We start from the raw sequence: 13,933 nt of genomic DNA on the forward strand, positions 1-13,933 counted from the left end.
ATTCAAAAAACCATCCCGACTCCTGTTCGTCATCCTGCAGCCGGTCACCAGTCATTCCTCCAACCCCCATCCCACCACCTTAGCTGCTGGAGTTTTTGGCACACCTCGTCCTCTGATTCTTCTCACACTCCTTCCTACACGAACAAACGCACACACGCACAAAACCACACCTCCTGGCTGCCCCTCGTTCCTCCTCCGCGTTGCCTGCCTAGAGCCACGCGTAGTGGGGTCGACTCAAGAATGACTCCCTTGCAGAAGAACATCCTCAGCACCAAGCGCCATTAACTCCCTCCATCTCCTCCCTTCCTCCCTCCCTCTGTGAGAATCCTGTCGAGGATCAGCAGCAGCGAGTTCTCCCCGTGCGAGGTCTCCAGCGTGCTGTGGCCGATCTCTGCAGCCGGCCTTTGCATTGACAGGCGCGCACATTCCCCCGGCAAATCACCATCGCACACGCATTACCCCCATCATCTGAGATCGTCGTCGAGGCGACGGACGTTCCCTGTGCGACCTGATTCCTGCATTTGCCATCTACAAAGCCATTGTTACAACACTCGGATGTGGAACACGCCTGAGGCAAGCAACCTGTAACCTGCGACTCAAGAGCCAGTGGAATGCAACAAACATACTCGAAGGTGATTGAGACGGAATACAAAACTGATCCCGAAATGGACCCGCAACCACATAGACTGGACTGAAATTGATCTGCCATCACCCCCAAAAACTTAACAGGTGGGAAAGTGATTAGGTCTGAGAGCCAATCCATCGACAAAGATATCTTGGAGGGCAGAGCCAGACGAAACGACAAACACATCATACGGATTGCTATTTCAGCAACAAAAAGCCCCCCGGAACGCCACGAGCCGCGGCCACTGGGATCAACCCCCAGTGCCCCCTCAGGGAGGATATCAGCGCATCGTTGTGGCCGCCCCGCGACTCCGAGCAGCCTTACGGGCCGGACCCCCTGCACGATAAGTACCTTGCCGTGAACTTTAGCGCATCATCACTCGGTCGGGGCCCCTGTCACTCCACCCACTCCCCCAAGCCGACACGACCACGCCCTCCTCCCGATAGTTTCCACCGCCTCTGTCACATCAACTCATTCCTCATTCACCTCGGGGCTCAACAATCTCAACAATAATCACCCACCATCTTCTTTCGTCACCGCTTCCATGCACGACTCTGACCGTCGTCGTCCTCGGGCAGCCACTTGTGAAGACTGGGACGAGGACACCCAGTCGGCGCTTCCTGGCTCTCAAACCAGTGCCAATGTCTCCGTCAAACGCTCTCAGCAAGATCTCGCTATGCGACAACAACGCGAGAGGAGTGAATTCAACGATGACGGAGGTGACTCGGGCTACGCCAGTCGGGCTGGTACGGTTACCGGTGAGTCCACCTCCAGTCGGCGCAAGATGCCAGATCTGAAGCTCGACAACGTCGGATTTCGCGAAAGAGAACGCAAGCCGTACCTGATCTCTCAAAACGGCCGCTCTCAGCCCACAAGTCGCCGCCAGTCATCTTCCCAATTAAATGAAATGTCGTCGGAGGCAAGACCTTATAAGGCCAAGCACGAAGTGCACGAGCGAGGATCTGGTGGGAATCATGAACACCACCACGTCAAGCACGCCGACACAAAGCAGCAGGACCCATACCGAACCGCCAAAGGAGCCCCGCCGCATTCCTCTGCAGGGGGAATCAAGACCGTGGTCCCGAAAGGCACAAAGGATGACCAGGCACTCCCTGTCAAAGTCCGAAGAGCGTCCTCGAACCAGCAAGCGAGACCGGTGAGCATGTTTCCCAACGCTGCTGTTCCAATCCAGTATATGAATCATCCCATGTACGGGCCACCCTCCGTGGCGACGTCAGGTTATGCGACTCCGGTCACGCCAAACATGCCCTACAGTCCAATGCCATATTCATATATCGTTCCCGCACCGTTACCGACGCCGTCATATGCGGTTTACCAGCAACTTCCCGCTTACTTCGACCAACCAAACATTCCTGAACCACGTTCAGCGAGGCCAAGTCGACACCCAAGCCCGGCTCGGCGGTCAAGTGTCTATGGTGAACCTGTTATTCGACAAGGGTATCCTGAATCCGGAATGATGACTCTCGAGCGAATCCCTCCAGCGGAAGTTCGGCCGCTGCCATCGTCTCAAAAGTCGAACCGCAACCTTGAAGATGATGACCGCGCGGTCATGCCGCCGCCACCACGACCGCCCCAACCCGAAGCTGTGCTTTCACGTCGACCCAGCAACCGAAGGGCGAAGACCTATCACCCGCAAGAGCCACAACCTCGTGAGAGGGTAGTGTATGAGCCTGAGCGCTACGATAGCGATGAGGACCATGACTACCGGCCGTCTCGGCCTCCCCCTTCAGCTTTTCGTGACCGCAGGGAATCTTCTTCTCGTCCACCCTCGTCGTACCGCCCGCCTGGACCTGCAGAGACGCGCGACCGGCCTTTGCCCAGAAAATCTGTCTCTTATTCAGCGGGAACGACCGTTACAAAGATTGCAAGCTCTGCCCCGCACAACATTCCTCGCCGCATGACCGTCCCTTTGGAGGAAAAAGAAGCCCAGATCGAAGAATATCAGTCGAGGCGAAACAAGACCTCCAGTGAGCTGACCGCTGAAGCTCTTCGTGACTTAGATCAGCGCAATTCAAGCTCGAGATCTGAGACAGGAAGTAACTTCAGTCGGCAGTCGTCCTCGAAAGACTCTTCCGGCCGAGGAAGGAGTCAGACCAGCGGCACAAAGACCAGCATCACCCTTCCCGGCGGCTTGAACATGACGATTCCTCCTGACTATATCAACAAAGACGGACGACCTCTGAGCATCAGCATCGGAGGGCTTGTCTTGTCGGTCGGTGCCGAAGGCAAAGAAAATGAGCGACCAAAGGAGCAAAAGAGGATTGAACGTGCACCGAGCGTTACGAGTCGAACCTCCAAGAAGAGTGTCTCCAGTAGTGTCATCTCCGCGCGGGAAAGAGATCGAGAAATGTCCACATCCAGGCGGCCTTCGTATTTGGAAGAACGAGGTCCAAGTCTGAGGTCAAGTCGCCAGCCCAGTCGGGCACCCAGCATCAATCGACGCAGCCAGGACTATTCTGCCCGTCAAAGTGTCGACTACAGCTACATCGACCTATGAAGCGTTCTACCTCATGTACCATGTTCTTAAAGGCCCATCTTCGGCGCGGAGTTGGTTCTTGTCCATAGCTTTTTTCTTTTTGTGTCTGGGTTGGCCATTCTCACGTGTCTTTTTTCCCCAAGCGTTCGGTTATTCAGTCTCGATGGCAGGGCACTTGTTGATCCCTTGATCTTTTTATTGTTTTCTTCAGGCATGCTGTGCTTCTCACAGAAGCCGGCCATGCTTGCGCCGCTGCCGCTGCTCTTCTGCTGGGTTGGGATAATTGTCGACCCTACTTCCGTTGAAAAAGCAGATCTCAAAAAAGTACAACACAAAAGTTGTTTGATACCCTCGATACGCTTTGTGTGTGTGTGTGTGTGTGTTTACGACCCAAAAGCGAAAACAAGGCAGGAGGATTTCTGTTTCCACCTGCTCGTCCGACGGGCGATGGAATCATGGTGGCACTGAGATGCCATACGAAAAGCAGCGAGCGGCACCTTTTCTTCGGGATGATGTGTTTACACAATGTTCTGACTCTTTCCTTTGTTTTTCTCTATGAAGAACTCTCCTCTGTTTCTTTTCGAAAGGATATGGTCCTTTGGGGGTTGACCTGGCTGGCCACGTCAACCTAGAATTCAGGTGATTGGGAGATCCGTGAGACAGGATGCCACTGGCGCACCCTCACAAGACTGTCGAAATTGAGGTTGGAGATGGGGTTTCCACAACTCGAACTGTGCGCGTTCCAAGGTTTTTTCGACGACGATGTTATGAATACGTACGATGGGATGATGATGTGAATGATTGAACTGGCACGGCGCCGCAAATACACCTAATCGATGCGGACAGACCTGGGCACAACTCTTTCTGGGGTCCACGATGGGCTATTATCCTGGCGCGCGCAGCCTGCACGGCCCCCCTATTCAAGCAAGGACACACACACACACACACAACCACTACTTGTCCTCATGGGCTATGGGACGATTTTGCGGGTTCTATGTCTGCTCTTGTTGCAGCCAGCACCCACCAGCCTTCTAGACGGGACGGACCCGGAAGAGCCCTACTACTGTTACTTCCCCGGAGCAGATAGCACAGAACAGAATAATCATGGCAAAGGCCATAATGACAAATCCGAAACCTTCACCGGGCTCGAGAACCACGCGTCTCTGTAGACATGTGTAAGAAAGTGTCGTGAGAGAATGAGTAAAGTTCTTTTCGACCTCCCGGCCCTTTTTGTTTCCTCCAATGGCTCATTGCCATCTAATAATCTAACTAGGTGGTTCTGGAGGAGGGTGCATCTTCATCAGCTCAGGTTTCTTCTTTTCGTCACTCATCAAATACCTTGGGCAAGTAGTGGCCAAGGGGAGGTGGAGAGGCAGGCAGGCTCTCCAGGCTCTCTGTTTGGCCGGCCTCCCCGTTCCCCCCTCCATCGTCAGTCTGTCGTCTGCACTCGTGCGCATGCATATCTCTCTCTCTCTCTCTCAGGGCCCTACCAAGCAGGGTTGAAATCCACACACGCCATACGCAACTCCCCCTGATGTATGCACTTTCACCATCATTTCCCATTCTTTACATTTCAGTTCGTTTCAGGGGTTCTGTCGTCCTGTGTCGCGTCGTGTCGTGTCGGTTCAACGAGTCGTTCATCATGCGCAGCCTCGGCGCCGTGTCCTCCTCCTCCTCCGGCTGCTGGGAGGATTACCCAGCTCGTGCATTCCGAGTTTCGTGCCTTGCCCCCCTGATGATCAGAGTCCGAAGTGTGGCGGGCGCCGGCGGCGGGGAAATGGATGTTGTGTGGGAATGGCAGGCAGACGACGGATACGCACAGGTGGATTTCTCGCGACGCCGTGCAACACCTCATGGTGGCGGAGAGAAAAGGCCAAGGCACCAGGTCGTCGAAATCTTTTGAATCTCCACTTTGCTGGGAAGTTCTTCGGGCGATTGTCGTATGTTGCTCTGATGTTTCAGCTCGTTCTGGGCCATGCATGCCCTTCTTTGCGTCCGAGACTTCCGCACTCTTCATTATGACTGTGTGGTCATGGCTCAGGACCCCGTTTACTCGCCATGCTTGATCCCCAGAAAATGAATTCCCTCGAGGTTGAAATGGTACAGCAGCTTCAAAAAATCGGCTTCGTCGCACATGCGCGCCCGCTTGTCCGCCAGCGCGGTCTTGTCTTCGAGGACGGCGCGGACTTTCTCGCGGACGAGGTGGAAGACTTTGTCGCGCTTCTTGCGGGACACGGAGCGCTCGGCGGGGCTCGGTCGGGGCTTGGTGGACTGCTGCTCCTTCAGCAGGCTGGGAAAGGTGTCTTCGTCGTCTTGGTCGTCGACGTCCATGAAGCCGGACCATTCTTCTTCTTCTCCCTCCTCGCCTCCGCCTCCGCCGCCGCTGTTGGGGCCGTCGTGCACGTTTTCGACTTCCATCAGCATCGCCTCGTCGGCCGGGCCCTCGTCGAGTGGGATATCGTTCTGTGCACACCACGTGCGGTAGCTCTGCTCCAGCATGTTCAACACGCTGCTCGTGCCCAAAAAGTTGGCCCGCAGCGTCTTGTTCTTCCGCACGAAACACACCCTCAACAGCCCATCCCACTCCTCGTAGCTGATGTTCGGTCGCGGCACTTTCGGGACCAGTCTCACCACGCTCGATTCGACCTGCGGAGGCGGCTTGAAGTTGTTCTTGCCGACTTTCATGATATGGTCAATCTTGGCCCACATCTGCGCGTTGACACTGAGTCTCGAGTACAATTTGTCGCCGGGCTTGGCGAACAGACGCATGGCGAACTCGCGCTGGAACATCAATATGCACACCCGGGGCGCGGGAGTCGTGGCCAGAAGTTTGAAAACCAGAGGCGAGGAAATTTGGTAGGGTGTATTCGAGATGCAGACGTCGAAGTAGGGTAGTTCGGTCTTGATCACATCCCCCAAAAGCACATCCAGTCTCTTCTGCTGAGGTGTGCCTTGGACTCGTTTCGTGACTTCGGCCGCCATGCGCGGGTCCAGTTCAACCGCGACACACTTTTTGGCCTTCTCCAAGATCTTCACCGTGAGGTTTCCGCTACCCGGGCCGACTTCCAGCACTATGTCGGACTGTTTGAGGTCTGCTTTATCGACGATTGCTTGTGCCACGCCGGGATTTTTGAGAACGTGTTGACCGATGTCCGTGTTCATTTTGAAGATCGCATTCGCAGCGGCGGAGGGCTTGGAGTAGGGCGAAGACGAAGAGGAGGAGGGTGCGCCGGAGCGCCTCCTTGCATTGACCTTGGGCATGTTGGGCGACGTTGATCCCAGGGTCCCGAATATGTGTTCCTGAGCACCGGGACGACGATAGCAGCCTCGCAAGGGCTAGAGGTCAGAGTTGTAGTCCGCAAAGGAGTCTGTAGATATTGAAAGTTGATGTCTGTGCAACTTTTTGGCGGTGAGAGGCGGCAGAATTTTGGTTGCGTGGGGAAATTCAAGGACATGCGAAGTGGCAGCCTTCGACCTTCAACCAAACAACTTCTGAAAAGCCAACGACCCTCAGCCACATCATCCCTGCTGCTGCTGCTGCTGCTGCTCCCGCCATCTCCCTCGGCAGGGTACCCTGCTTCCTTCTTTCGACCTGCCACAATGTCGCGGCGCGATTTTCTCAACCAACAAGCCCCCGAAAACTACGTTGCTGGTCTCGGTCGAGGCGCCACTGGCTTCACTACTCGATCCGACTTGGGCCCTGCTCGAGACGGACCCAGCGCCGAGCAAATCCAGGAAGCTCTTGCGCGACGAGCACAACAACTCGGTGCCGCACCTCCGACCGCATATGGTGCCGGAGCCAAGAAACAAGAGCAAGAAGAAGAGGATGATGACCGATTTCAAGACCCAGACAACGAGACAGGCTTGTTCGCCTCCGGCAATTTCACACAAGACGACGACGAGGCAGATAGGATCTATCAGGATGTGGACGAGCGGATGGGCAAGCGTCGGAAAAGACTCAGGTTAGTACCACCCTTCCCAGTTGCCCCTCCCTGCACAAAAGACACGTGGTTTATCTTTTCCACATGGGAACGAACAGATTACCGACATGATTCCTTCGCCGTCCTCTAGGGAAGAACGAGAACGAGAAGAACTCGAAGAGTATAACCGCAAGAACCCCAAAATCTCTGATCAATTCGCCGATCTGAAACGAGGCCTAGTCACTTTGACCGACGACGATTGGGCGAATCTTCCTGATCCGGGCGACCTCACGGGCAAGAATCGACGTGCGAGACAGAGCCGACTTCAGCGCTCTTATGTCGTCCCTGACAGCGTCCTGGCCAGGGCACGGGATTCTGCCGAGTTTTCGACCAGTGTGCAAGATGATGCCATGGATGGCGTCGTCACCAGTTCAGACCAGAAAGATGGAACCATGACAAACTTTGCCGACATTGGTGCGGCAAGAGACAGAGTGTTACAAACCAGGCTGGACCGGGCGGCAAAAGCGGACGCCGGCACGGGAACGGCAACGACGATTGATCCGAAAGGATACCTCACCAGCTTGGAGACGTCGGAATTTGATCCCTCCAAGGTGCAGCTTGGCGAGATCCAGCGAGTGCGGACACTCCTCGACTCCGTGATCAAGACAAATCCCAAGCACGCACCCGCATGGATTGCCGCAGCCCGTTTGGAGGAATACGCTGGCAAGATTGTCGCGGCGAGGAAAAAGATGGCCCAGGGCTGTGAGATGTGTCCCAAGAGTGAAGATGCCTGGTTGGAAAACATCCGACTCAACGAAGGGCAGAACGCTAAGATCATCGCTGCAAATGCCATCAAGAACAATGAACGGTCGACGAGACTGTGGATTGAGGCCATGAGACTGGAGACGGAGCCTCGAGCAAAGAAACGGGTCCTCCGGCAAGCGATCGACCATATTCCGCAATCAGTGGCCATCTGGAAGGAAGCAGTGAATCTGGAGGAGGATCCTGACGATGCGAAACTGCTCCTGGCGAAGGCCACCGAGATCATTCCATTGTCCGTTGAGCTCTGGCTTGCTCTGGCCCGTCTGGAGACGCCGGAAAATGCCCAGGCCGTTCTGAACAAGGCTCGAAAAGCTGTGCCCACCAGCCACGAGATTTGGATTGCTGCCGCCAGATTACAAGAACAAATGGGTAACGCCAACAAGGTCAATATCATGAACCGTGCTGTGAAAGCGTTGGTAAAGGAAGGTGCCATGCTGAAGCGCGAGGAATGGATCACGGAGGCTGAGAAGTGCGAGGAGGAGGGTGCTGTCTTGACATGCGGTGCTATCATCCGGGAGACTCTCGGCTGGTCTCTGGACGAGGACGACGACCGAAAAGAGATCTTCAAGGACGACGCCAAGGCAAGTATTGGGCGAGAGAAGTTTGAAACCGCTCGAGCCATCTATGCTTATGCCTTACGCGTCTTTCCCACCAGCAGATCACTGTGGCTCGCCGCAGCTGACCTGGAAAGGAATCACGGTACCAAAGACGCCTTGTGGCAAGTCCTGGAGAAGGCTGTCGAGGCCTGCCCTCAATCAGAAGACCTGTGGCTCCAGCTCGCACGAGAGAAATGGCATGCCGGCGAAATCGACGATGCCCGCCGGGTGCTCGGTAAAGCATTCAATCAAAACCCCAACAACGAGGAGATCTGGCTTGCCGCTGTCAGACTAGAGGCCGACGCCGGACAGGTCAGTCAAGCACGAGAACTCCTTGCGACGGCAAGACAAGAGGCTCCGACTGAGCGGGTGTGGTATAAGAGCGCGGCGTACGAGAGACAGCTGGGCAATACCGATGTCGCCCTCGACCTGGTTCTTCAAGGTCTTACGTCGAGAGTGATTGACAAGAAAGAGACCCGCTTTCCACGAAGCCCCAAGCTGTGGATGATGAAAGGGCAGATTTATGAGGATAAGGGGATGATACCACAGGCCCGAGAAGCGTATGCACAGGGCACCAGAGCGTGTCCCAAATCTGTGCCGTTGTGGCTCCTCGCGGCGAGACTCGAACAGAAGCAGGGCATCATCATCAAAGCCAGATCTGTACTGGATCGTGCACGACTACAGAACCCGAAGAATGCCGAGTTGTGGGCCGAGAGTGTCAGAGTCGAGCTACAGGCCAACCCACCCAATGTCCAACAAGCAAAGATCCTCATGTCCAAGGGCCTGCAAGAGTGTCCTAAGTCAGGGCTTCTCTGGTCCGAGAACATCTGGAAACTACAACCTCGGTCGCAACGGAAACCGCTGAGTCTTGAAGCCATCAAGGCAGCAGATAACGATCCAGTGCTGTTTGTGACGGTGGGCCGGATCTTCTGGAGCGAGCGAAGACTGGATAAAGCTATGAACTGGTTTGAGAAGGCACTTGTGGCGGATCCTGACTTGGGAGACAGCTGGGCTTGGTACCTGAAGTTTCTCATGCAGCACGGCACCGAAGAGAAGCGAGAAGATGTCATTGCGAAGTGCGTTGCGAATGAACCCAAACATGGCGAGGTGTGGCAGAGCATCAGGAAAGATCCCAAGAACGCATCTTTGAGCACCAAGGAGGTGTTGATGGAGGTAATGAAGCGGCTGGAGGCGAAGGAAGTCATCAATTGACCGTGCTGACAAGTGAGGATATCGGTATCCAGTACTATGGGCATAGCACATCCCACGCGTCGATGAAGAGGGAGTTGGCAGGGCGGCTCTTGATCCCTCTAATTGGCCAGGAGCGGATCCGGGGGCCGATGATGTCATGGACCGATTTACCTTCTCTACCTACACTTTTCCCCCACCAGATGAATCTGCATTGGATGTTGCCATGTCTGCTCAGACTATGTATCCTAGTTATCTCGATGTATAAGTCATGGTGTCATTGAAGTGATGCGACATCCCTCCAATTCCGTCCATATTCCCCCATTCTCACCCCAACGATGGTTTCTTTAGCGTGTCATCATTCTGACGCGACATGCGCCATGATGATTGTCTCTGCAGTCACCCACCTCAATCTCGTGACGTTGCTGGCTCATCCCCCGGTCGGGTCTCCGATCCGCTGCAATAAATGTGTGCATCGCGGCATAGAGTAGAGTAGAAAAAGGCGAGTGGACGAAGTAATATAGTCGCGTGCCTGAAACTTTGAAAGGGCCAGAATGATCACTTTTGTTGCTTCAGATCGACACCTCGGCTTTCTACTCTTCCCTTTCTTGTCTTCATGAGTCCCAGACCACTGCTTCGTCTCGGGATCCCATTGCACCTACAACGAGAGGTCGCATCGACGACGAGGCTGCTCTCACGACTTACTCCTCCTTCGTCTTCCACCGCACATCTCTCATTTCCACGTTCCTCGTGCTCGCCCCTACGCGGTCTCGCTGCAGCTCGCATTCACGACATCTCGCATCGACCCGGCCGTTCGTTCACCACCGGCAAAATGAGCAAAGAGCAGGATCACGTCCCGTCTAAACAAGACAATGAAAGCCCCGAGGCCCATCAATACCAGGCGGGTTCCAGCACAGATCGCCCGGAGGATGAGTGGAAACACCGCGAGCCCTACCGGATTCACGACAACAACAACGAGGATTTCCCTGTCAAGTGGGAAGGGCAGTGCCACTGTGGCAAAGTCACATATCAATTGAGTCGAGACAAGCCCCTGGCGGCCAAATACTGCCATTGCACGACGTGTCAGAGGTTACATGGAGTGAGTGTTTTCCGAGGAAACTATGTAGAGTACTTGTCACTGATGTCTACTTTCCCAGGCACCCTTTCAATGGGCCGCCATCTTCCACAAATCCGACATCAACTTCACAAACGGCCACCACGACCTGGGCTGGTACGATCCCTCGGCCAAGTCCACCACCCACCACCTCCCGTGTAAGGTCTCGTGTGCCTATTGCCGTGCTCCCATCATGGACGAAGGACGCAACATGATCCTCTTGTTTCCCCCGCTCATCAAGGACATCAACACCCCCGCCGGCCGGGAGGCGTTTAGGCCAACCTGCCACATGTTCTACCCGCAGCGGGTGGCGAGCTTCAAGGGAGATGGGATCGTGAAATGGAAGGGGCTGGACAATCAAAGTGATTTGCTGGACGACGACGAGAATGTTCTGGTGAAGTGGGAGGAGGACATGGACGACAAAAAGATGGAGCAGAAGAAGAGGGACTTTCTCGAGTTCACGCAGCGCGAGGAGGTCAAGCGAGTGAAGAAGTCAGACGGATGAGCGTGATACTTGCTGAAACTCGGCGTGCAGAGAAGTAAGTGTCCGTACCGAGTATCGTGTGAAGCCTCCAGCGAATGACACAGTAGTGATGTCGCCATACGGGCTACTCCATATTCAGCTAGCTCAGTCTTGGCAGGATGACTAACCCGGAGTATCCTACTCGTGACTTTTGTGGTGCCTGACACATGACACATGACACACAGTGACACGACTCACTCGATCGCCTCGAATTTTCCCGTTTTCCCGAAAAACCCCCACGTTAGTTACACCAAACCACAGCCTTGGGAAATTTGGACAAACCTCACTAAAGCACATCTCGCTCGGGGTTCACTTGTCGTAGGGAGACCCTTCCGTCACTGTCACGTTATTCGATGCTGTATCGTTATGGGTAGAACGTCTCCTCAGGGTCTGACGGCCCAAGACTTCCATCACCAGCCCTACGTCAATCCCGTCGACGTCTTCCGGCCCAAATCCCGCCTCGCACATCGGGCCCAGAACTACAGGTCTCCGATAAGGGGCCAGCCGCCGTCGAGGAGCCCGTCGCGGTTTGCCACAGATCATCACAAATTCGCTTGTTGCGGCGAGGAGGAAGACTCTTCCTTCCGCACGTCGAGCGCCCTGACCTGCTGCGTCGACTACGACCATGTTGGCAGCACCGCCGTCGTCGACTTCGGTCAGAGTGCTGATGACTTTGCCGGCTGTTGTGACGAACCGCACCACAGCTCCCCCAGCCCCATGGACTGTGAGGACTGCGTTGACGACTGCGAGGATTGTGTCGAAGAGCACCTGAAAGCGAACCAACGAACCGGCACTTACGTCGACGACTGCGACGAATGCAACGAAGAAAAGGACATCAAGTGCCCCGACGGCGCTGCGTGTCAAGGAACCTGCGACGAATGTGACTTCTCTTGCTTTGATTGCATTGACTGGAGTCAGTTCGAGCGTGATAAGACTCTCGGTCTCTCGTTCGCGGTCCCGCTGCTGGACGATAACGCCCTGGCGGCCCCGAACCTCCAATTTGATGAAACGGATGCCACCGGCTTTCGCGCCTTTGAAATCCTCAATGCCCAGGCCGACATCGTTGCCCATCCGCTTGATGTACCAATGCATCACCAGTGCTTCGACAACACGGTTCCCTACTGGAACAACATAGCCCAGGAGCAGATTTGTACCGGACTGGACCAGCAACTTCCGCTCCCACCGTTTCGCCTGGATTTTGGTTGTCATCCGGCGGCCGCTCACCAGCGGGCTTCTGTGGCTGGATTCCCCGTACCTGATCCCATGCATGTCGGTACAACTCCAAATCTTCACCCTCAAGCACTCCTTCCCCCGGCACCTCCCAAGGATCCTTTGCGAACCACACAAGATCTCCTCAGCGCTGTTACGGCCCCCGAGACGTCTCGGGCCTGCCAGTGGCTGATGCCTTGCGGCACGGTGTGCGGCGCCTCCTTCGCCACCGGGACCGATCTCAAGAAGCATCTGAAGTCGGTGCACCTCGTCAAGGGGGTCACAAAATGCCAATGGCAAGATTGCGACTCCCCGGACTTTGGCTCCGAAGCGGCCTTGACGGGACACATCTCGAAAAAGCATCTGGCGTCCTTCCTCACCGCCCTCCCTGCAGGAGCGTCGTCATCTTCTTCCTCTGCATCAGCATCAGCCACCACCATCACCGGCGCCGCGGCGGCGGGCCATAATCGGCACCAACACGTGCACAAATCGGAAGGCCCCTTCAAATGCACATTCCCGTCGTGCCCGAAGTCGTTCATGTACAAGCAGGTGCGGGACGAGCACGTGGCGACGCACCACAACGGCAACAAGATGTACTGCCACATCTGCCACACGTTTCTGAATGGCGAGGGCTCGAATTTCAAGCGCCACATGGCCACGCACCGGCCCAAGCACCAGCACACGCTGTGCAAGTACCACGCGCTGGGCTGCAAGCGGCGCTTCCCGCGGCTCGACAACCTGCGCCGACACGAGGCATGCTGCAAGTTCGGCAAAGGGCTGAAAACAACAAAGGGCGCTGGTGCCGCGGCCGCCGCGGCCGCCGTTGCCGTCGTCGTCGAGACCCCGCAGCAACAGCACCAACACCTCCATAACCACCACCATCACCCTCACAATTGAGACGGTAGGCGGGTTAGGCAGCGATTGTGTGCGAAGGGGTCCGGGTAGCTGGGTTTTAAAAGGGATCAAAAGGTTTTTTCTTCTCTCTCCCCGAGTCGCGGACGCCAAACCCACCACCTTCACCACCACCACCAATATCACCGGTACCGTTCCCGCCTCGGGTACGTGTTGAAAGGTTGCAGGATTAGGATTAGGATCAGGATCAGGATCAGAATCAGATTCACGGATACTTCACGGGTTCGAGTAGACGCGGGTCTTTTCCACAACCACGACTAGGATAGCTCGATAGCTCGATAGCTAGCTCCACAAACAGCTCTACAGCTATTATACGGGCATGATTTCCGTCTTTGACGAATGCATCATGCATCAGAAAAGGCCTATTTCTCACCCTCTCCCTTCCCCATTCCGCCCTTAAACACACACACGGTAGATATGGAATTACCTTCAGACCCTCCTACCTTTACCTGCGGCTTCTTCCAGTCTCCCGTATCCCCAAAGGATGGGAAAAGGCACCCACACGTCGGACTCCCGAAGACCTCGGG

At 55.4% G+C, this 13,933-nt stretch overlaps 5 protein-coding genes across 5 annotated transcripts; 4 read left to right on the forward strand and 1 right to left on the reverse strand.

Annotated features, from left to right (window-relative positions):
- Window positions 1-1,169: 1,169 nt before the first annotated feature.
- AYL99_11256 (hypothetical protein) lies at window positions 1,170-3,143 on the forward strand (the record flags this gene model as incomplete). The annotated part of the gene is made up of 1 exon (XM_018842762.1): window positions 1,170-3,143. One exon carries the CDS (start codon window positions 1,170-1,172, stop codon window positions 3,141-3,143), a length of 1,974 nt encoding a protein of 657 aa, XP_018688175.1.
- A 2,028-nt stretch (window positions 3,144-5,171) lies between these two features.
- Window positions 5,172-6,383, reverse strand: AYL99_11257 (dimethyladenosine transferase; the record flags this gene model as incomplete). The annotated part of the gene is made up of 1 exon (XM_018842763.1): window positions 5,172-6,383. One exon carries the CDS (start codon window positions 6,381-6,383, stop codon window positions 5,172-5,174), a length of 1,212 nt encoding a protein of 403 aa, XP_018688176.1.
- Window positions 6,384-6,722: 339 nt separating this feature from the next.
- On the forward strand, window positions 6,723-9,672 carry AYL99_11258 (hypothetical protein; the record flags this gene model as incomplete). Its single annotated transcript, XM_018842764.1, has 2 exons — window positions 6,723-7,084; window positions 7,194-9,672. The coding sequence occupies 2 exons, from the start codon at window positions 6,723-6,725 to the stop codon at window positions 9,670-9,672; spliced, it is 2,841 nt and encodes a 946-aa protein (XP_018688177.1).
- An 808-nt stretch (window positions 9,673-10,480) lies between these two features.
- Window positions 10,481-11,267, forward strand: AYL99_11259 (hypothetical protein; the record flags this gene model as incomplete). Its single annotated transcript, XM_018842765.1, has 2 exons — window positions 10,481-10,747; window positions 10,806-11,267. The coding sequence occupies 2 exons, from the start codon at window positions 10,481-10,483 to the stop codon at window positions 11,265-11,267; spliced, it is 729 nt and encodes a 242-aa protein (XP_018688178.1).
- Window positions 11,268-11,651: 384 nt separating this feature from the next.
- AYL99_11260 (hypothetical protein) lies at window positions 11,652-13,391 on the forward strand (the record flags this gene model as incomplete). Its single annotated transcript, XM_018842766.1, has 1 exon — window positions 11,652-13,391. The coding sequence occupies one exon, from the start codon at window positions 11,652-11,654 to the stop codon at window positions 13,389-13,391; it is 1,740 nt and encodes a 579-aa protein (XP_018688179.1).
- Between the last annotated feature and the right edge of the window lie 542 nt (window positions 13,392-13,933).

Source organism: Fonsecaea erecta (assembly GCF_001651985.1).
Source record: "Fonsecaea erecta strain CBS 125763 chromosome Unknown Scaff13, whole genome shotgun sequence".
NCBI classification, from domain to species: Eukaryota; Fungi; Ascomycota; class Eurotiomycetes; order Chaetothyriales; family Herpotrichiellaceae; genus Fonsecaea; species Fonsecaea erecta.